Here is a 23,796-nt window from a genome sequence, read left to right on the forward strand (position 1 = left end):
TATGATGCAAAGCGTTCACACACCCAATCCACTCATATTGGCACCGCTGTTATGCCCATGAATTAGAGCCAATATGCCTTATTCTATATAAACAATCCAAATATTACAGCTAAAATAACACGAATCCAACATTACTTGCAGCATTATTTGTTTTTCTACTTGCATACTAAATGTACAGACGCAGCAGGGTAACCGCGTGACAGCGAACGGCGGATTCGTCAGTATAGAGAGAAGCATAGAAATAATCAAGGACAAATGGATAGTTCTGGTTGGATTTTATCATATATCTGCGCTGACTGACTGTATGTTACGAATTTGAAATACTTACGCCAAAATACTTTTAAAAACTCCGGTTCCAGAGTGGAGGATTGGTGAATGTGCGGATGCGGATCGCACGTTAGCCCCTTTGTTCGCTAGCTTCAGTTCCTGGTGTTTTCAGTGTGTGATGATCAGAATTCATAAAGGATCTAGTAATTCTGCTCAAACTCTTCTGTTGTGAATTAAACTCATCTCAGTGTCAATTCTCATTCTCGGAGGGAGCGTGAAAACCGCCGTGTACACTGGAGTAGTAACGTTAAGTGTTTACGACAAAACACTTTCACCTGTTAGAGATCTGATTGTGAGTAAAATGATCATATTAACTCATATTTCACATGCTAGTGTTTTTATATGTGGCACATTTGCAAAGTAAAGGCGGGTTTGCATACAATCAGCCACTAAGAAAAACTACCATGGAAATACCATGTGTTTGAACCTGTACCATGGTAAATTCTTTGAAGTTTTTTTTAGAGTATAATGTAAATACATTGTATATGACTATGGTAATCATTTAGTACAACAGTATGATGCTAGTTTTTTTTCATAAAGCTTAATGTATGAATTTCAGTGCATGTGTTGTAGTAAACAGATTAAACGAGTCTCTGACATAATTCGTGTTCACGTGTAAAGCTGCAGAAATCAACAGATACATAACTTAATGGAGGGAAATGCATATTACACTGTTACTCTTCAGTCAGTTCAAGGCTGCTGTTTCTGATCTAGAAACGATTTTCACTCAGAAATTACTTGTAAATTTCAGGAAGTACACAGAATTGCCAAGGAACACATTGAATTAATAGAATCTTCTGTAACACTTTATTTTACAGTGACATATGTAACAACGTATTAATAACAGTAAATTATGCATAATTACATGCATTTAACCCTTAACCAAATCCTAATCCCACCCTAACCCTATAGTAAGTAGCCTACATGTAGTTGCTTAATATTACTCAGTACTTAAATATATAATTACAATGTAACAATGACACCTTAAAACGAAGTGTAACCGAATTAATGTTCTTGTGAGACTCCAGTAATCTATGTTTTGACTTCAAAACATCATGTTTCCAGTGCATTTTAATAGCCAACTTGTGATCGGAAGGACTTATTTTTAGGGATGCACGATATATATCGACCGAAAGAAAAAAATTTTTTTAGGGCCTCGGGTCATTTTGACCCGCAAGGGAAAGATTTGTTGCAAACCGTGAGTTAATGAAGTTAACTTTTTTGTTTGTGGTCCACACAGATGTAAGTCGTGACGCTGCGGTGTGCATCGACGGCATGGGACTGGACTTCGACGTCAAGACGTTCTGCCACAACCTGCGTGCGACCAAACCCCCGTACGAGTGTCCGGTGGAAACCTGCCGAAAGGTCTACAAGAGCTACAGCGGCATCGAGTACCACCTGTACCACTATGACCACGAGAACCCGCCTCCGCCTCAGGCAAGCCCTCAGAAGAAGCGCAAGGGTCGTCCGCCGCGCTCCTCCTTACCCGGCTGTGCCGACGGACCCGACTCCAGCACCGGCTCAGGGGTCACCGGGCCGGTGCCGACACCGGGAAGCCCGACTGATCGTTCGGACTCGCCCGTCAGAGAAACCATGACCTACGCCGAAGCCCAGCGCATGGTGGAGCTCGAGATCCGCGGGCGGGTCCACCGGATCAGCATCTTCGATAACCTGGATGTGGTTTCGGAGGAGGACAGTGGTGCCGAGGAGACTCCGGTGTCGGGAACGGGCCCGTGTAATGGAGGCGACACCCCGGGAATCGGGAAGGACCGGTTAGACGGGGCCAACGGGGAGAAAGGCACTCAGAAAACGGGGAAGCACAAGAGTAAAGAGAAGAAGAAGGACTCATCTCATCATCATCACGTGAACCCGCCCGTCAAGCTGCCGGAGGTGGTGTTTCGAGAGCTGGACCAGGACCGGCCCGATGCGCCCCCCCGACCCATGTCTTACTACAGGTACAGCTCAAACTCCTCGCAAAAGTTGCGTTACACACATGCGTATGTAAGGGATAATGTACATCCAGCTGGTGGTTCTCTCAAAATAAACCTGAGAGGGTGATCAGGACGTGAAGCGAAGGGGGTTAATTCTGAGCTAACACACACACACACACACACACACACACACACACACACACACACACACACACACACACACACACACCTGACGGGGGTTTATTCTGAGATGACACACACACCTGAAGGGGGTTTATTCTGAGATCACACACACACACACACACGCACGCACACACACCTTAAGGGGGTTTATTCTGAGATATCACACACACATACACACACACACCTGAAGGGGGTTTATTCTGAGATAACACACACACTCTCTCACACACACAGACACACTCACTCACACTCACTCACTCACACACACACACACACACACACACACACACACACACCTGAAGGGAGCTTATTCTGAGATATCACACACACATACACACACACACCTGAAGGGGGTTTATTCTGAGATAACACACACACACACACACACACACACACACCTGAAGGGGGTTTATTCTGAGATCACACACACACACACACATACACACACACGCACACACACCTGAAGGGGGTTTATTCTGAGATCACACACACACACACACGCACACACACCTGAAGGGGGTTTATTCTGAGATCACACACACACGCACACACACCTGAAGGGGGTTTATTCTGAGATAACACACACTCACACTCACACACACACACACACACACACACACACACACACCTGAAGGGGGTTTATTCTGAGATATCACACACACACACACACGCCTGAAGAGGGTTTATTCTGAGATCACACACACACACACACACACACACACACACACACACACACACCTGAAGAGGGTTTATTCTGAGATATCACACACACACACACACACACCTGAAGAGGGTTTATTCTGAGATCACACACACACACACACACACACACACACACACACACACACACACACACACACACACACACACACACACACACACACACACCTGAAGAGGGTTTATTCTGAGATCACACACACACACACACACATACACACACCTGAAGCTAGACAGACATTTAATCTTAGCAGTATGTTTAAGTCAACATGAAATTAGAAAATTGACCCAACGTACTTTCTTTAAAACAGTATATGTTCACTGGTTTGGGATTGTTATGTTTTTTTTTTTGTTATTTGCCGAGGCTGCATTTATTTGATTAAAAATACAAAACAAACAGTAATATTGTTAAATATTATTACAATTTAAAATAACTGTTTCTATTTTAATATATTTTAAGATGTAATTTATTCCTGTGATCAAAGCTGAATTTTCATCATCATTACTCCAGTCTTCTAGCCTGTGTAAACCCAGACAAATTCCGTCAAATTTAGATTTGCTCTGAAAGTTAGTCTGGCAAAGAGCTCATTCAAACCCATTTCCAATCCGCCGAAATCGAGGCACCAATCAGAAACGTTGGGGCGGGCTTTACACGATGACGACAGCGCTGGGATTTTGAAGCAGATTTTGTAGCCTACATTACAAAGATGGATGCCGCCGTCGAACATCACTCGTTCGAATCAGCTATCGCGTCTGTTTTAAGCGATTTGAACGTTTCCTTTTAGTTAAAACCCGAGCAAAGAACAACACTCGGAGATGTTTCTCCTCCGCTCTGCATACGTCATCTCCTTCATCGCTCTGATTGGGTTTAGGTCTATCCGCGACGTCCGTTGGTGACGCCCCTCTGGAAATGATTTGTCTATGACGCTTTGCCAGACCATAACTCTGTTACAACTGAGAATGGTCTGGTTTTAACCAGGCTACCAGTCTTCAGTGTCACATGATCCTTCAGATATCACTATAATATGATGAATTGATGATGCTCAAGAAACATTTATGATTATTATCAATGTTGAAAACAGCTGTGTACATTTTGATTCTTTGATGAATAGAAAGTTCAAAAGAACAGCATTTATCTGAAATAGAATCTTTTGTTACATTATAAATGTCTTTACTTTCACTTTTGATCAATTGAATGTGTCCTCGATGAATAAAAAGTATTGATTTCTTTTAGCCTATTTCTTTCCAAAAAAAAAAAGCTCTTACTGACCCCAAACTTTTGAACGGTAGTGTTTAATGTTACAAAAGCTTTCTATTTCAGATAAATGCTGTTCTTGAACTTTCTATTCATCTCATCAAAAAATCTTCAACATTGATAATAACAACAAAGTCTTCAACATTGATAATAATCATAATCTTAAACGTTTCTTGATCATCAAATCATCATATTATAGCGATTTCTGAAGGATCATGTGACACTGAAGACTGGAGTAATGATGCTGAAAATTCAGCTTTGATCACAGGAATAAATTACACTTTACTACATATTCACATAGAAACAGATATTTTAAATTGTACAAAATATTACTTTTTCTTTTTTTTTCTTCAAATAAATGATGCAGCCTTGGTGAGCAGAAGAGACTTCTTTCAAAAACATTAAAAGTCTTACCGATGCCAAACCTTTGAACGGCAGTGTGTGTAATCGTAATTCCTTCAGGTGTGAGATGTCATGAGTTCTGAAGTTGATCTTAGCAGTATGTTTAAGTCAAAATGAAATAAGAAAAATAACCCAACTTACTTTCTTTAATACATGTCCGTGGTCTTGAACAGTCCAGCAGTGCTCGTTATTCCCAAAAAAAGTTTGCTCTTATAATCTTTTATCTAAACTCTATCATGTTCCATTGAATCGCTCAATCAGTGTTTCAGCCACAGAATGACGTCAATAAAACAGCTTGTGAACAAAGTCACATAATGTCACAGTTCACAGTTCATTAGTTAGCTATAAAAACACTAGAGAGGAGCTTAATTACTGTTAATGATGTCTTGAAGACAAGTGTTAATGAAACTACTGTATGTGCAACTGAGTTGTAGCTATACAAATATTTCAGTTCATTTCATCGGTTGCTCATTTTTTATTTTTGTCATTATTATATCTGAAAATTGGGGATGAACTGATACATAAATTTTGGCCGATACTGATAATTCTTTGTATTTGAAAGCCGATATCCGATATATTCGACAATAAATCTGAATCAGAATTTATAAATCATTTTTTAAAAAGCCTTATTACAAAAACAAACGTGTTGCCAGTAAAATTCATGTCTCAAACACACAATTATGAGTTTTGCTGCAAATGTTGCACTTTACCTTAAAGTCATACGGTAATCATAAAATAATTTTGAATGCATTTTTAAACCATCATGGCAAACAGTGCGCATCTGAAGAGTCTCAGCTGAAGAAAAGAATAAATTATTTATCGGCTTTAATATGTCGGACAAATTTTATTTTCGGGCCGATAACTTTAACAATAAAAAATAAGCAAGCAGCAATTATCGAGGCCAAGCACAAGACGACGATAAGACATGCCAACATGGCAGGGAGTGTCAGACCAACTGCAGCAATTAAAGACATTTTAAGATAATTTAAGGGAAAATAGCCAAATAATCATATACAGTCTGTAATAATATGATTGAATGGTTTTTCACTTTTGACCAATAGGTGGCGCAGTTACGAAATTGATGTGGTGTGGTCAGAGTGAGGTGACAATGACACAGTTTGGTGTCAATATGTCAAGGCATTGCAGAGATAAAGCCTGAATAGTCATTTTGGCATCATGCCTCAAATTTGCTGCTACGGTACACGATAACGGTTTCGTCTGTCAACACAAAATTGATAACATGTAATCGGCACGGTCAGGAGATGATTCGATTTTGGTGAAAATCAGACAAACGGTCTAGGAGGAGTTAGAATAAGTAGGTTTTGAAAGAAAATCAAGATGGCGGACAGGAAGTTTTGCCAAATATGCCAAACTTTATATCTATGTTCTCAAAGGAATCTATTAAGATAAGTGTCATTACAAAAGGCAACTTTATTCAACAGTTCATGACGCCCTGAATCTAACGAGACCACTTTTATGATTTTTTGACAAACCGTTCAGAATTTATAACCAAAAATAGCCATTTTTTGTATCTCCAGACCAGTAGGTGGCGCTGTGTCGAAACGCAGCATGTAGGCTCAAGTCATGCTTGTGATGACATGCCCCAAATTTGGTCTGAATACGATAAAGTGTTACGGAGATACAGCCTTTCGTCTGTTTCTGCAAGCTCTACGCAAAATTAGTTTGTGCGGTATTCAAGAACGGTTTGACGAATCAACTTGATTTCCACAGCTTTTTGTCGGCATGGTCTAAAGATGATCTGGTTACATCGGAGCAACCATCTAGGACGAGTTCGAAAAAGTACGTTTTAAAAAAATTCAAAATGGCGGAAGGATTTTCATAACGGAAAATGATGTCATATGGTGCAATCGAATCGTCTTGAGCCAAGGAATCAGTGGAAACAAGTTCGTTTCTAGCCTTTACGGTTCAAAAGTTACTAGCATAAACACGAGTGAAACTTTGGACAGTTGGTGGTGCTAGAGGGATTGAGTTAGAGACTCCAAATTTGCTATGGTGAAAGTTCAGACTGTCCTCTATCAGTGTGCCAAATTACATTACTTTCCCGCAAGGGGTTCTATGGGCTGTCATAGACTTACATACGCAAGAAGAAGAAACGGAAGAAGTGCTTTCAGTGCTTGGCCCCTAATTAACATATATCGGCCGATACTGATATGGTGGCTGATATATCGAGTAGGCCTGTCGCGATAGTCAATAAATCAATTAATCGCACGATAAAAAAAAATGAGCTCAATAATTTTTCCAGCCGCGATATTTTCCATTTCAATGCTTGTTTGTTTTCCTCGTCTCTGACCGCCACACATTGATTTTCGATTGTTTTTTTATTATTATTATTGTTTTTTTTACTAAGCCCAAAATCATATTTGATTGCAGAGCGCCGTAGTGCATTCGCGCAGCACTCTCTCTCTCTCCCTCACTCGCTCGCTCGCTTGGTGGACATAGACTGCAATTCACTTTTGCTTTATTTGAACAAAGCTTTATGCTGGCGAAATTATTTTTCAAAAGTTTTTTGCATTTGGCCTGTTGAGGCTTTTTTTGTTTGTTTGTTTGTTTGTTTGTTTGTTTACAAAGGTCCTAACTGGCAGTTTTGCCTGTTATGGAATGTATCACTATTTATGTCTGAGCCTAATGTTTAATATTTTTTGAAGTGCAGTTTAGTTTACATCCATTTTATTTATTGTTTTTGGCATTTATTCAAGTGCATTTTTTGTTAACAGAGACTGATTTTAACAGAGCTTTTATTGTTTTTGGTTGTTTTGTTCATTTATTGCATTAAATAGTCTTTAGAAATAAAAGTTTATTGATCTTTGAAAGGGTGTACCTGCATTATTATGCCATTATCATTATTTTAGATGAAAATGGTCTCAGAACGACAAATATTATCGTTTATTTTCAATATTATTGTTTATCGCAACAATTTCTTGGACAGTTTATCGTCCAGCGAAATTTGTTATCGTGACAGGCCTAATATCGAGCATCCCTTATGAAAATAAATAGCAGCTGAATATATAGTTTGGGCTCTGGTGTTAATTATCACCTCTAATGTACCAAATAAAGTGTATAGTTTACAGCATTATTTGGGAAAGATGTTCTTTTCCTTCAGAAAATTATGCTATCGGTATCGGCAGATATAATTCTAATTAATTGGTGTCGATGAAGGAATTTGGCATCAGTGCATATCTATTTAAAATCATATTTGCATGAAGGTACCAATATATAAATACGAATTATAAAAATATGGAAATGATACAAAAAGTGCATTTTCCTACATGAAGTTGCAACAACAAAGCAAGTTGTCAGAAGAACAAAAAGGCATAACAAAACAAGTGGCAGGTCTATTAGATTGCATGATTTAATGTGCATATCAATTCTGACAGATTTTTCTGTCCCGTCCGTTGCTATGGTTATATCACTGTCAATCATCGCATTTTCCGATCCAATCCCGCATTTAATTACGGTTGTCAATCCAGAAGATTTGCAGCGTGTGGCAAGTAGCATGAGAAATGTAACACTTTTATTCAAAGTGTGAATGTGTAATAAACAAAGCGAGCAAAGAGCGCTGTCAATCACCTCAGAGCTTTTGTTATGCTGCTTGATATATGCATTGTTTTATTGTATTGTTATAATTATAATCACATTGTTTGTAAATAGGTTTATCATTTACTGAACCTATAGTCGAGTCAAGTCACCTTCATTTATACAGCGCTTTTAACTATATGGATTGTTTCAAAGCAGCTTTACAGTGATAATAGGGAATTACAGTAACAGAGATTGTTTTGGCTTTACAGCAGCTCTAGAATAAAGTTATTGTCCAGCTAAAGTTAGTTTTAGCTGGATATATAGCGTCCAATGATATTTTCCAATTCATAGCGTCCAATGAATTGGAAGTTTCGCACATTTACATTCAAATGAGGCATATTTCACTCCAAAAGAGTGTTTTATAGTTCGTTGTGAACCGCAGTGAGGTTTGCATGTAAAACCCTGACGCCACGTCCTTCTCCTCCTTTAGGTACATTGATAAGTCTGCCGAGGAGCTGGATGAAGAGGTGGAGTATGATATAGACGAGGAAGACTACATCTGGCTGGACATCATGAACGACAGACGTCGCACTGATGGGGTGGCGCCCATCCTTCAAGAAGTGTTCGAGTATCTGATGGACCGACTGGAGAAGGAGTCTTACTTTGAGAGCCACAACAAGGTGAGATTTACAGCAGTGCTTTAATGAAGCTTTACTGTCAAACACTCCATAAGTCTTAAAGGGGTCCTATAATGCCCTTCTCACACGATGTAAAATAAGTCTTTGATCTTCCCAGAGTGTGTATGTGAAGGTTTAGCTCAAAATAACCCACAGATATTTATTATAGCGTGTTCAAATTATCACTTTTTGAGAGTGAGCAAAAACACGCCGTTTTTGTGTGTGTCCCTTTAAATGCAAATGAGCTGCTGCTCCCAGCTTAAGGGGCGGAGCTTCAAGAGCTTGTGTGTGTGTGTGTGTGTGTGTGTGTGTGTGTGTGTGTGTGTGTGTGTGTGTGTGTGTGTGTGTGTGTGTGAAAATTTCAAAAACTTTTAGCCTTTTGTTTAAACCGGAGTCGGACAATGATGGAGAGACTCAAGAAGAAGTGACAACATGTAGACAACAGGACATTTCTGAATGGTTAGTTGTAGTCGGTGAGTCGATATTATCGGCCAATATTAGGCATTTTCATAACTATCGGTAAATATTTTTAATGGTCGATAAATTAATATAAAAAAATGCGGCGTGCGGTGATTCATGTAAGGGTGGCGCTGCCAATAAAACACCTAAAAGCTGTCACAATGAACTGGCAAAAGCAATGATATGAATACATCTAATATAGCAAGGAGACATTTTAATTGTTTATTAATAACAAGTGTTTTCATTCATTGTGGGCTGCAAAGATGAAGTTGAGGATGCAGACTAGCGATCTTTGAACGCGCCAGAGAGAAATGCACATTGCATACGGATTACAGCAGAGAGCAGTCTGTCCTTCGTTTTGAATTGTTCTGTTTAAAAGTAGACATTTCAATAGATATATTTCTCAAGTCTATACGCTGAGTTTCGGTTCATTTATGAGACGAGTTGCAGTTCACTCGCCGGCGCCTCCGTTTCGAGATTATCTATTGTCTGCTATATTTACTTCTTATTTATTAAATCCAGGCAATTGGTTGATGAAACATTTATTAAAATTAAGATACAATTAATACAAAACGAAATTTACTGTAATGAAAGGCTTTGTGCTTTCTGTTCGACGTCTATGTGAAAGTTTTAAAGCACTTTAGTGCTGCTTTCAGAGCGGTCATGCCCATAACATTGTTTCTTCCAAAAATGCGAACTCGAAAAATAAAATGAATATTTTATGTTTTGTTGAGAGCCAACCCTTCTTCATCCGGTGGGTAGTAGATTATTACTTTTGATTTGCGCCGTGTAATTCACAGAATTGATTTCTCTGCTATATACCAGCCTCTGTCACGTATTGTGTGAGCTTGTGACTATTGCAAGCGTAGGCCTACAGCTGAGAAGTCCTGATTATATTGTCTGCTATATTTATTTCTTATTTATTAAATCCAGGCAATTGATTGATGAAACATTGACAGTAAACTGATGCCTCGTTCTGCTCTGTAACGGGCGCTTTTCCGTGTCTCGGGTAAACAGCTATTGCGACGTGAGCAGTAACGGCCGCGTCCGGTGTAGACAGTGTTAAAGCTCATTCTGCCTATAACGCTACGCTACAGCATCAAGCTATATTATAATCATTTATATAATTATAACACTTTATATAGGGCCATTTTGCATTAAGTGGTATAGTTTCACGGTACATTTTGCGTAAGTATTCAAAATACTATAAAAGTACTGTACATATGTAATTAAAAACATTTTCGTTATGATATTATTCATTTTACTTTAGTAAAAAGATCTGAGTTGTTTCTCCACTGGTAGAGATTAGAGGAATTAAGAATAAAAATAGAAGATAATAAGGTTTTGTTAGTGACACTTTTGATATATTTATTGAAGCTGTTTTATATAACGTGACTAAATTAAAAGACAAAGTCGTTAGTGAAGATTATGCAACAGTATTTAGAATATAATATAATATAACATGCAATGCAAATTAGTTTGGTTACAGCTCAAATGTGTCTTTCTCATTCTATCATTCCCCCATTATCTGTCACACAAGTGTTTGATCACCACATTTGAGTGATCATTGCGAAACATTTATATATTTATTCTGTTTAAATACTGTATTTATATACAGTAGCCATCAAAAGTTTGTACACACCAATAGGAAAGTGTGTCCAAACTTTTGACTGGTACTGTACTATGATGCACATAAATAATATTGCTACTGTACACAAATAAAATCGGCCGATATATCTGTATCAGGCTTTTTTTATCGGTATCGGTATCGGCCCCCAAAAATCCATATCAGTCGGGCTCTAGTTAGTTGGTGAATTTGTTGCTGATGTGGAGTTAACTATCTTCTAGTCATTGATTGGCATATTCTGTCATGATAATCTATAAATTGCATTCCCAGGGGCGGGGTTTATCTAAATTTTAGGGTTAGAGATGTCACTAACAAACTAACTTGTGCTTTTTCGGATATTACCTTTCAGGCAGTGTGTAATCCAGCTGTTTATGAATGTAAAAGCTCTGCAAAGTTTTAAAGCTCAAAGCACAGCTAAATGGAGTTATTGTCTCCTAAAAGAAATGATTGATTCTGAACTGAACGGAGTCGTTCCAGTCTTAGTAGGTTTGTCACTAATTTGCATAATTCCAGCCTCTGGTCTTGATTGGCTGATCAGCGTCTCTTAGCTCTGCCCTCTAACACTAGTGTATCAGAGACTGGGAGAGTTTGGTTCGTGTTGTTCATGTCGAGAAGACGCTGTTTTCTGCTGACAAAGCAAATCCACTTTGATGAGATTGATACGGTAAAACCCACGCCATCGTTACTGTTCGTATCGCTGTGATCAAGAGCTGAGATTCAGATATGATAATGAGTGTTTTCTTTCTGACCAATCACAGCAGAGCAGCTCTCAGAGAGGCGGGGCTTAGAGAGACTGAATCCTTGATCGAAAAGTTTAGACTGAAACAGTAGGCGTGTTTCTATTACCCTTCAAATTGAAATTGAGAATTGAAAATACGCCCAATGGAAACAGTGGTTTTACAGGCAATTCGAAAAAGGAATATTTTGCAAAACTGCAACTGAAATAGTTTTTTTTCGCATTTACAGTCACACCACGTACGTAAAAGTCGATCATTATTTAAAGATGACTTCGTATGTTTGGACGGAGTTCTATATTAAACTCATAAAAGATAAAAGTATCACAGGAATACTGAAGCAGAAGATGGAGAAACACTGTATGTGCCGCTCACAGTATAAGGGTCTTTCCTTGACATTAATGCTTGGAAAACACGCTTGCGTCTCCTTCAGTTAATAATAATGACTAGTGCAGTGTCTGCAATATACGTAAACCTACTAACATCCGTTGCCAATATTATTGGAACGACTTGACGCAAGAGGAAAAAATTACGTTTTAGGTGCATTACATTCGGTTAATGGAAACGCTGTCATTTCGCAATCGTTTTTTATCGACATTTAAAGGGACTATGTGTAGTTTTTTAGGTATTTTATTATCTAAAATCAATATTTTTATTCATAAATATGTCCTCAATGGTGTACAAGTACCTCTGCCAATTATCTGATTCATCCTCGTAAGCGGAGAATTTATTATCTTTATATACATGTGACGGGTAGGTCCACGGAGGCTTCCATGTCGTTCCGCCATCTTGAAAAACTATAATAGCAGAGAGGGACAAAAAGTACTAGGCAAACGCGTTTCCACAACGTGTTTTCGTTCAGAGCCAGCGTCACGTGACTGAAAGCAGCAGAAACGGAGGAGCAGAGCAGTGAGAGGCGCTTCACGGCCCCGGCAAGTTTAAAAGCTGCATTGCACTGTTATTATTCATACTGTAACATTCGTGTGTTCGTTGTGTCAAGTTACGGTTTGTTTGAAATAACAAACCTGTTCACCCGAAGGAAAACTCGATGAAGTGCTATTAGAAGACATCCTGTCAAAGCTTTTTGGTACATAACAGCTACCGTAGATGCAACGCGCATTTGAAAAAGCGAGGCGCTGGAGAGCACAATTCGTTTGAATCCGAAATACAATTTCACCGCTAGATGGGAGAAATTCCTACACAATGTCCCTTTAAAAAATATTTGCAAAAGTTTTGCCCAAATCTGTAATGGACACGCAGATACTATGAGAAAAGAAAAAAAGTGTTTTTTGACCTTGGATGCATGTTAACCTATTGTAAGAGACTCAAAAACAAAATTAGGAAGCTTTAAAATGGCATAATGTGTGTTTTCCACCAGCGTTTGAATGATTCCTCACACCATGTGTGTTGAGGAGAGTGTTATCAGAGGAACAATTTTTACCAGAAAACAGCTGAAAAACCCACAAACACACACTGAAAGAGGAACTTGAGCCACACTAACGGACCAGAAGATCAGTGTTTTTAACAACATCTTAACAATAACACCTCAGCATAGTGAAGGCAAGTTTTGCACACACCAGAAAATATAAAAACCTAGTTTAAATGGACAAGAATAGGATATTGTTAAATGATTTTTGAATTGGAAGCTGTTTAAAAGAGCTTTATTGTATGTGTATTAAAAGGGCAGATTAAACGTTCATTTCTTACTATCAAAACATAATGGTAGTATTTTTTTGTGGCATACAAAAAAAAAAGCTAAATTCAGCAGATTTGGATGACATTAGGGCTTTCCGATTATGGCGAAAATTGCGTCGTTTTGGGCAATGTTGAGATCATGATTTCTTAACGCAATTGCTTATTGACAAATATCATGTTAGGTTTGGGCGATATGACCATGTCATTTTTTTTTTCTAATAATGATATACATCATAATCATAGGTCAGGGTTGTTCCTGGGTCAGAAATGGTTTTCGGTGGTGGCAGACGAACACAGTGCACACGACCCATGTGAACAAGCCCAGTGCTGACAATAAATCCAAGATAAATGCGAAGAAACAGTTTGTAATAAATCTCATTCTATGTATTAAAATAATCATTGTCAGGACAGATCATAAAAAAATTGTGCAGGTCTGAAAAGTTTAATCTGTGTCCATTCTCGGTGCTATTTTCCCCCAGAAGTTATGATTGATAAAAATGTCTTTGTATTCTTTAAAACTAAAGTTGCGACTGTCTCATAACCTCCTCACTCAAGCGCTTGTCAATGTGGGAGTGTGTTGTTGCTCTGTCAGTTCTGTGTACTATGGTTCCACCTGGTGGAACGACTGATTTGTGCAAAACAAATTTAAAGGGATAGTTAACCCAAAAATGAAAATCACCCTATGATTTACTCGCCCTCAAGCCATGTATATGACTTTCTTCTTCCAGACAAACACACAATCAGACTTATATTATAAAATGTCCTGGCTCTTCCAAACTTTAGAATGGGAGTGAATGGAAGATGATATTTTGAAGCCCAAAAATCTCTCTTCACACACACACACACACACACACACACACACACACACACACACACACACACACACACACACACACACACACACACACACACACACACACATAATTTAGTATGTTTATTTAATCATTTCCCTCGTGGGGATCCGCTGCTCCCTCAATGTAGGTGATCTCAGGTTTTACTATCCTTGTGGGGACATTTGGTCCACAATGTAATATAAACCTGTACACACACACACACACAGATGATTGTGATTGCTGATGCTCTCTCTCTCTCTCATGCAGGGCGACCCCAGCTCTCTGATCGATGAGGACGCTGTGTGTTGCATCTGCAACGACGGCGAGTGTCAGAACAGTAACGTGATCCTGTTCTGTGACATGTGTAACCTGGCGGTGCACCAGGAGTGTTACGGCGTGCCCTACATCCCCGAGGGCCAGTGGCTGTGCCGGCGCTGCCTGCAGTCGCCCTCGCGAGCCGTCGACTGCGCGCTCTGCCCTAACAAGGGCGGCGCCTTCAAGCAGACCGACGACGCACGCTGGGCTCATGTAGTGTGTGCGCTCTGGATCCCGGAGGTGAGACACACACACAGACACACACACATACACACACACACTTCAAGCAGACCGACGATGCGCGCTGGCTGGGCTCATGTGGTGTGTGCGCTCTGGATCCTGGAGGTGAGACACACACACTAGAGATGCGCGGATGGGCTATTATTTCATCTGCAACCGCATCACAAAACTCATCATCCGTCCGCCATCCATCCGCACCAACGTTTTTGACATATTTTCCCGCCCGCCATCCGCTGATACAAGGCACTGCTGATGACAGCCGCGAGACTAGAAACCGCCCGCCACCCGCCCGAATTTAACTAAAATATTTTTTTACGTTACGTCATCCGCCCGATCCGCGGTTTATCCGTAGAGTCCGCGGCTATAACCGCCAACTGCGCATCTCTAACACACACACACACACACACACACACACACACACACACACACACACACACACACACACACACACACACACACACACACACACACTTCAAGCAGACCGACGACGCACGCTGGGCTCATGTGGTGTGTTCGTTCTGGTTCCCAGACGTGAGCCTTTCAGTGCTTATATCGCTAACAATATCAGTATCGGCCGATATACGTACATTTTTATTATGATCGTTATCAGCCTGAGGTGAACCTTTCAGTGCTTATATCGCCAACAATATCGGTATCGGCCAATATACGTTCATTTTTATTGTGATCGTTATCAGCCTGAGGTGAACCTTTCAGTGCTTATATCGCCAACAATATCGGTATCGGCCAATATACATTCATTTTTATTGTGATCGTTATCAGCCTGAGGTGAGCCTATCAGTGCTTATATCGCCAACAATATCGGTATCGGCCAATATACGTTCATTTTTATTGTGATCGTTATCAGCCTGAGGTGAACCTTTCAGTGCTTATATCGCCAACAATATCGGTATCGGCCAATATACGTTCATTTTTATTCTGATCGTTATCGGCCTGAGGTGAGCCTTTCCATGCTTATATCGCTAACAATATCGGTATCGGCCAATATACGTTCATTTTTATTCTGATCGTTATCGGCCTGAGGTGAGCCTTTCCATGCTTATATCGCTAACAATATCGGTATCGGTCAATATACGTTCATTTTTATTCTGATCGTTATCGGCCTGAGGTGAACCTTTCAGTGCTTATATCGCCAACAATATCGGTATCTGCCTATATACGTACATTTTTATTGTGATGGTTATCGTGCTTATATCGGCATGGTACAGATCGTTATCTGCCAGATAAAATTTTTTGTCCGATAAATTAAAGCCGATAAATAATGGATAATTTTCTTCAGCAGAGACACTTCAGATGCACACTGTTCATGATTTTGAATTGCTTAAATATTATTGGAATCACTTCTAAAAAAGAAATTACAGTTCAGTGCAACATGTGCAGCGCAAGTCTGTCATATCGGCTACATAAAATTATAATGAGAACATCATTGTTGTGTGCTTGATATGGATTTAATGGTGAGATTTTTGTTTCGTAATGGGGCTCTCAAAAATTATATAAAAATATGAATTTAGTTTTTATCTGCCAATATATCGGTTATTGGCTTTCAAATATAATGTATTATCGGTATTGAAAAAAAAATTCATATCGTTACATGTCTAGTTTCAGTGATTGCACTTGTGTTTTGCATTATGACACATTCAGGCATTTTTTCCCTCACACAATTTCCCTCTTTCCGTCCAGGTGTGTTTTGCTAATACAGTGTTCCTGGAGCCCATCGACAGCATCGAGCACATCCCTCCCGCGCGCTGGAAGCTAACATGCTACATCTGCAAACAGCGCGGCTCCGGCGCCTGCATCCAGTGCCACAAAGCGAACTGCTACACCGCGTTCCACGTAACGTGCGCTCAACAGGCCGGCCTCTACATGAAGATGGAGCCTGTGCGCGAGACCGGCGCCAACGGGACGTCCTTTAGCGTGCGCAAAACGGCGTACTGTGACATTCACACACCGCCAGGATCGGCCCGGCCGCTGGCGGGTGTGGGCGGGGCCAGCACATGTGCTGGCGGGGCCAGCGCAGGCTCCTCCCCCAGCGAGGGTGAGGCCGAGGAAGAGGAGGATGAGGCGGGCGGAGAGGAAGATGGGAAGGGATGGAGCTCGGAGCGGGCGAAGAGGGCTAAAGCTAAATCACGACTGAAGATGAAGAGGGCCAGAAAGATCCTGGCGGAGAGGAGAGCGGCCGCACCGGTGGTGTCAGTGCCGTGTATTCCTCCACACAAGTACGCAGGATATATGCTTTTTTTAAACAAATTATTTATTCATTCATAAATCATTTGGGAGTTGTCGACCGATATGGTTTGGTAACGTTTGAATATTAATGATTTTGCTTCTGCTTATCGATTCCGATTCTTATCGATTCCTAATTTAGATTCCAATAAGGTAAAAAAAAAATAACCCGGTAGATATCATACACATTTAGTCTTAATGCAAAACATTTAATTATAGCTGAATATCAAGAACAAAAGTCAACAGGCTAAAGAACACTGACCCAAGGAACGTTTACCTGTGGTTTAAAAATACTAAAGAAAAACAACTAGGCTAGCCTAACTAATATAAATTTCAAACATTATTAAACAAGTAAACACGGAGGGGCTGGAATTCGGAGAGCGGCCGCACCGGTGGTGTCAGTGCCGTGTATTTCATCATCCGGTTGTAATCATCAGTCTGATGCAACACAGAAAAACAACACATTTTTGGCAATTAATCAGCACCGATTGCTGGAACGATCTGTTATCAGTGCCGATAATCGTCAAAAATCCATACCGATAGTTTTTCTGTGTTGCATCCATTCCTGGAGCGTCTAAGAAGGGTCTGCTGTCATTACGCAGTACGAGAGCGGCCTCTAGAGGCCAAATAAAACCGTCACTGACGCCTCTTGCTGTTTGTTTTGACAAAACCGATCAATCGTTCAACCTCAAAAGCACTGGTGTGAAAGAGCTGCTGGAGTTGAGTGTGTTGTGTCTTCTGGTTTAGGTTGAGTAAGATCAGATGATTAGGTCATATAGGCAATTAGGCTCACATGATATATGGCTTATTTAGGGCTGGGGCGGTATGGATTTTTTCTAACCGTGGTTGAAAAGCAAGATTTTCCCGCGGTATGGCGGTAAACCGCTTTAAATAGCCAGCACGAACCCCCCCCCCCCCTCGACAGACTTTCGCGCACGCACCAGAAGTCGTTTTTGCTAGACAGACTTTGTTAAATATTGTCACCTACATCCGAAAAAAAACTAGCACAATTTGAAATAGTCAAATTTTCATCAAGCAGTAATTTGGCATGAACCAATCACTGAATAGATTTCCTTATTTGAGAATATTCTCAGATACATTCGCATTGAATTCATCATTTTCAGGAGAATACATTATGATGTTCACATTGGAAAAGAAAGAACACCTATGTCTTAATTACAAATATTATACTCCATATTTATGTTTACATAATCTAGTGTTATTTTTTATTTAATCTATGTCATTATATGAAGAGTGAACAGCATGAGTAAGATAGGATCATAAGATGGGTCAGACACGATTTTGACCACTTTATTAAGTTTTGTTTTGTAGAAAGCCTTTCTTTAAATTAAATTTCGTTTTGTATAAATTGAACCTTAATTTTAATCACTGTTTCATTAACTTATTCCCCGGGTATTAAGAAATAAGAAGCAATAGCAGACATATAGGCTAATCAGGAGGACGTGGAAGCGCCGGTGCGATCTCTTGCGCGTGAACTGGAGCTCGTCTCATAAATGAACCGAAACTTGGCGTAGGCTGGGCCTAAATGTCGTCTTTTAAACAAATCAAAACGAAATGATAACATTTTGGTCTACAGTAGCCTAGTCAGGTAAGGTCAGGTTTGCCGATGTGCGTTATAGGCTATTTACTTATTCATATGTATCCCTGGGTGCCGATCGGAGACGGAGTTCACTGCTGATATTCTGGGGATAAAACATAGCCAATATACTAGGGACTTTAGCCGTTAAATATCTTTGCTGCATTGGATCAGTGTTCTTTCTAGAACAGCCAAGAGCTTTCTAGCCTCGCGACAGCAGCGTCTCGCATTTCTCATAGACCTTAAAACAGTCTGCGCCGCGGATGCGGTTTCGAAAATTGATCAAAAAACGTAGGTGCGGATGGATTGCGGACAGATGAGTTTTGTGATGCGGTTGCGGATGAAATAATAATAGCCCATCCGCGCATCTCTAATACGAATGGAATGTTATTATGCGTCATGGAACATTGCGCTCCTCAACTCGCGAAAGGTCGGATTTGCTCCATCTTTTGATGATAAGTTTTGTTTAGAAAACCTTGAATCCATGTAAGCCACAATATCATTAGACATAATCCATGTCATTAGAATCAATGAATCCATGTCATTAGACACAACGTGCACACATGTGCAGGCCAAGGTTTTTTTTTTTTTTTGCGGTGATGACGGTGACGAGCTCAGACCCGCGGTTGGAGTCACGTGACCGCGGTAATGCGGTAACCGTCCCAGCCCTAGGCTTATTAATATAAACGCGAAATTATTCGACTAATCGTTTAAATGAACGACTACTAGTCGACCAGAAAAAGCTTTAGTCGAAGGCAGCCCTAGTACTGTATGATACCGTTTCATTGTCTGTTTTAAGTTAATCGGCACTGATAGCCAATTGTTCCAGCAATCTGAGCCGATTAATCGTCAAAAATACATACCAATAGTTTTTCTGTGTTGCATCCATAGCAAGAGTGTCTGAGAAGGGTTTGCTGTCATTGTACAGTACGAGGGCGGCCTCTAGAGGCCAAATAAAACCATCACTGATGCCTCGTGGAGTTTGTTTTGATCTACTCAAGAGCACTGGTGTGGAGTTGAGTGTGTGGTGTGTTCTGGTTTAGGTTGAGTAAGATCACCAGTAACCTGACGGTGCAGAGGAAGAGTCAGTTCATGCAGAGACTGCACAGCTACTGGACGCTGAAGAGACAAAGTCGTAACGGAGTTCCTCTCCTGCGGCGTCTGCAGACACACCTGCAGTCCCAGCGCAACGCCGAGCCGCTCACACCCACGGTCAGTGCATGCAGTTCCCTTCAGTTGTATAAAAAAAAAAAAGTAACTTGAAAAAGTAAAAAAAAAGTACCTTGAAAAGGTAAAAAAATTACTTGATTTTTTTTTTTAAATGGCTGGTAACTTGAATTTCATACATGCAAACTTTTAAAAAGCACAGCGGCTTTGTGGTTTACCAGGGTAACTGCTTAGGGTTTAAAATTAAAAACCGGAACATGCAGGTAAAAATCAACTGTGGCGGGAAACACTGTCAAATCACCAGCCAATTTAGCGTGGTCACTTTTCTGGGGAAGTTCGTGTAAACCTAATCTGTGCAGATTTAGCGCAAATATTCGTGAGTCATAATGATATATTAAATACAGAGTATTTTTCTGGCTTACTTGAACATTCATCACTACGCAACAAATCACAGAACGCTTGTTCATTTGCATTGAAGCAATGGCGAAGATTAAAAAGCATTTGGTTACCTCCTACATTTTTTATGTTCTTTGTACTGTATTGATCGGTCCACCTAAAACACGTTTTTAGTGAAGGGGATGAAAGAGGAGGGAGGAGATGCTGGATGACAGGATTTAGTTTGGATAATGAATGTATGAAATCCAAATTTTATATATATATATAAGCTGTGACGCAGTTAATCTGGTTCATTTCTCTTTTTTTTGGCTAGTAGAAGTTCTGAATGGCTGGTAATTTGAAAATTTAGTAGCCAAATTGGCCGGTGAGTGAAAAAAGTAACATTCAAACCAACCGCCATATTTCTGCTGGTGGATCGAAAAGAAGCTCATGTGAAACTGAAATGTGAGGTTTATAACTAGGCAACATTTTTTGCTTTTGTCAAAACCTGTCATTTGAACTGTAAAGTTCTTTAAATCGTCATTATTATGATTTGGATGTTGCCATAGATGTTGCTCCACCCCACCCAAATGGCATGAGATTTTATTTGTGCAGGTATCAAAAAGCTTGTTCCAAACCATGTTGGTCTGTCGTGGAGAAACCCAAGGATGACATTGCGTGTGTGTGTGTGTGCGTGTGTGTGTGTGTGTGTCCTCCCAGAGGGATGGTGAGGAGAAGCACTCGGTGTTGAAGGAGCAGCTGAAAGCGTGGCAGAGACTCCGGCACGACCTGGAGCGAGCGCGGCTGCTGGTGGAGCTCATCCGCAAGAGAGAGAAGCTCAAGAGAGAGACTGTGAGTCTCCAACACTCTGATACAGCACTGTCAGAAACAGAGAAAGAGTAGGGTTTAATCGTAGACTGTAGAAACATAGGGGCGTAGTGTCCGTGACGTCACCCGTAGGTTTCAGAAGAGCTTTTTTGAAGCCCAGAGTGGTAACAGAAAATGAGCAAAGAGGCGGACGTGACGCTAACACACAAACGCTAGTAGTGACATCAGCGGCAATCCACCTGTCACTCAAGTGGCCACAGCCTTAATTATGCAGAACTGTAATGGTGCGTTAGCACCGGACGCAAATAGAGCGTCTAGCGCGAGTGATTTCAATGTTAAGTCAATGCAAAGACGCGTTACGCACGTAAAAAATTCCTGCGGCGCGAATTCGCCTCATTCGCGCGTCAAGTTCACGCGAATGGCGCGGATTGAGCGTCTGGCGCGTTCCAAGCGAATGATTTATTTAGTGCTTTTTGTGCATTCACGCTTTTGACGCAAATTCACGTCTGCCGCCCGATTTGAAAAATCTGAATTTATGCGTCAAATTCGCGCCGCGTTAACCAATCAGGAGCCAGCTTGCTGCTGTCACGTGGTGAAGTAAATATTTTACCACATAAAAACTTGATTTTTATATACGAGACATTAATTTCGTATGCTATTTATTCCATATCTAATCTAGATTATTTGAAACATTATTATTATTCTAATGTAAAGAGAACCAACATACTTTAGTGCAAGAACATAGTTCGTGTCTGTGTTGTGTGAGGGAAAAAAAAAACAGGACACTTTAATCACTTTTGTAGTAGCCTAGGCTGGCTCCATTTATCATCAAAACAAAAATAAATTACAGATTAGGAGGGCGAGGGCGAGGGTGATCCTCGCTCCGATTCGGGACAGCAGGTCATTGAACTGGGCGCGGGACAGGCAGAAGTACACCGTCATCCAGGCGCAGCTCCTGGAGCAAATGGTGAAACTCGCCGAACTGGGTTCGCCTCCGAAGGGTCTGGTGGACTCAAATACGGCGATGATGATCCCTACGCCACTGTTCTGCTCTCCACAGCCAATACAGATCGGTGACTCTCTCGATAAATGACCCATCAACAACAGACATCTTGTAAAAAGATGGCTGCCAACTGGGTTCGAAACATTTGAAACTTTCGTCTCTGACGCGCGTGACGCGCGTAAATTTCGCTTCAAACTTTTGTTTTTACGTGCGTCAGTTTCACTCTTGTCGCGCGAATTAACACAAAGTGGTCAAGCGTCAAACTAGACGCGGTAGACGCGAATTTGACGCGCTATTCGCGTCCAGTGTGAACGCACAGTAAGGCTTAATATAATTTAAATGGATGAGTTAAATAAAAAAAAATCATCCCCCTCAGTCATGAAGAGCAAAATTTGCTTTATAGACCAAAAGCACTTTTTGCACCAGGCTGTAAACATATATATTTTTTCTGCTGTAAAGTTTGGCATTTTAACACTAGCCGGTCTCTAGTGGCCAGTCGATGAACTGCAGTTTAAGTCACATTAGTGCTGGATTCAAGAGAGAGACAGGAAGGTTCCCGCTTGGGTTTGATCTATAAATCAGACACTTTAGAAACATGCTCCGATCAATCTCAAGCACTTCAGTTTTCTGCAAAAGTCAGCATGAAATCAAAATTGACCCCTAAAGTTAAAATACATTTGTTGCAATCGTTCTTGTGAGGAACACCCAGTTTTTTCATCATCCAATCAGTTCCCAGTGGATGAAATTAAGGCCTGCCCTGCATTTAAACAACTTCTGGAACAAGAACAAATGTGGGCGGGGCTTGATTGTGTCCGTGGGAATTGATTGGATGGTTGTGATTTGCTATTGGCTGATCTCATGTGGGTGACAGGTTATAGCCCCGCCCTCGTCATCAGAGAAGAGAAGAGATGCTGCAAGAGGAAGTTATTCTGATTCAAGATTATTAACACAATAATGATTCATTTAAAATAAACACTGCAGGATTATTTTAATATAATTGAGATACTATTTTTGTTTTATTAATATTTTGAATTAGTTTTTATTGTTATAATTTCTGGATCCTTTTTAATTTCAAAGTTTTTGTATTTTTTGACTTTTTTTATTAGTGTTTTTTTAGTTGTCTATATAGTTTTTATTCAATTTTATTTCAGTTTTAGTTGTAGATTTTATTATGGTTTTCGTTAGCTATGATAACCTTGACTTCAAAAAGAATTGTCAATTTTGATTTCATGGTAACTTTAAAGTTAGCCATTGGCCAGTGAGGGAAACGTTGATGATTTACTTGAACTTGAAGTGCATTGATACTGTGTTCAGTCTCAGACCAGTATGAAGTGTGTTTAGCCTCAGACCAGTATGAAGTGTGTTCAGTCTCAGACCAGTATGAAGTGTGTTTAGCCTAAGACCAGTCTGAAGTGTGTTTAGCCTCAGACCAGTATGAAGTGTGTTTAGCCTCAGACCAGTATGAAGTGTGTTTAGCCTAAGACCAGTATGAAGTGTGTTCAGTCTCAGACCAGTATGAAGTGTGTTTAGCCTAAGACCAGTCTGAAGTGTGTTTAGCCTCAGACCAGTCTGAAGTGTGTTTAGCCTCAGACCAGTCTGAAGTGTGTTTAGCCTCAGACCAGTCTGAAGTGTGTTTAGCCTCAGACCAGTCTG

The 23,796-nt window shown here is 40.4% G+C and overlaps 1 protein-coding gene across 3 annotated transcripts in view; it reads left to right on the forward strand.

Annotated features, from left to right (window-relative positions):
* Positions 1–23,796, forward strand: part of brpf1 (bromodomain and PHD finger containing, 1) — a 74,992-nt gene continuing 51,196 nt past the window's right edge. For all 3 annotated transcript variants that reach the window (XM_077217660.1, XM_077217661.1, XM_077217662.1), the window contains exons 1-7: positions 1–619; positions 1,568–2,282; positions 8,843–9,032; positions 14,645–14,932; positions 16,631–17,166; positions 19,814–19,982; positions 21,033–21,164. In XM_077217660.1, coding sequence (XP_077073775.1) covers positions 1,603–2,282; positions 8,843–9,032; positions 14,645–14,932; positions 16,631–17,166; positions 19,814–19,982; positions 21,033–21,164 — 1,995 coding nt within the window. In that variant the 5' untranslated portion in view covers positions 1–619; positions 1,568–1,602. The remainder of the gene's footprint in view (positions 620–1,567; positions 2,283–8,842; positions 9,033–14,644; positions 14,933–16,630; positions 17,167–19,813; positions 19,983–21,032; positions 21,165–23,796) is intronic.

Source organism: Siphateles boraxobius, unplaced genomic scaffold (genome assembly GCF_051911475.1).
Source record: "Siphateles boraxobius isolate OS27281-9 unplaced genomic scaffold, OSU_SipBor_1 75, whole genome shotgun sequence".
NCBI classification, from domain to species: Eukaryota; Metazoa; Chordata; class Actinopteri; order Cypriniformes; family Leuciscidae; genus Siphateles; species Siphateles boraxobius.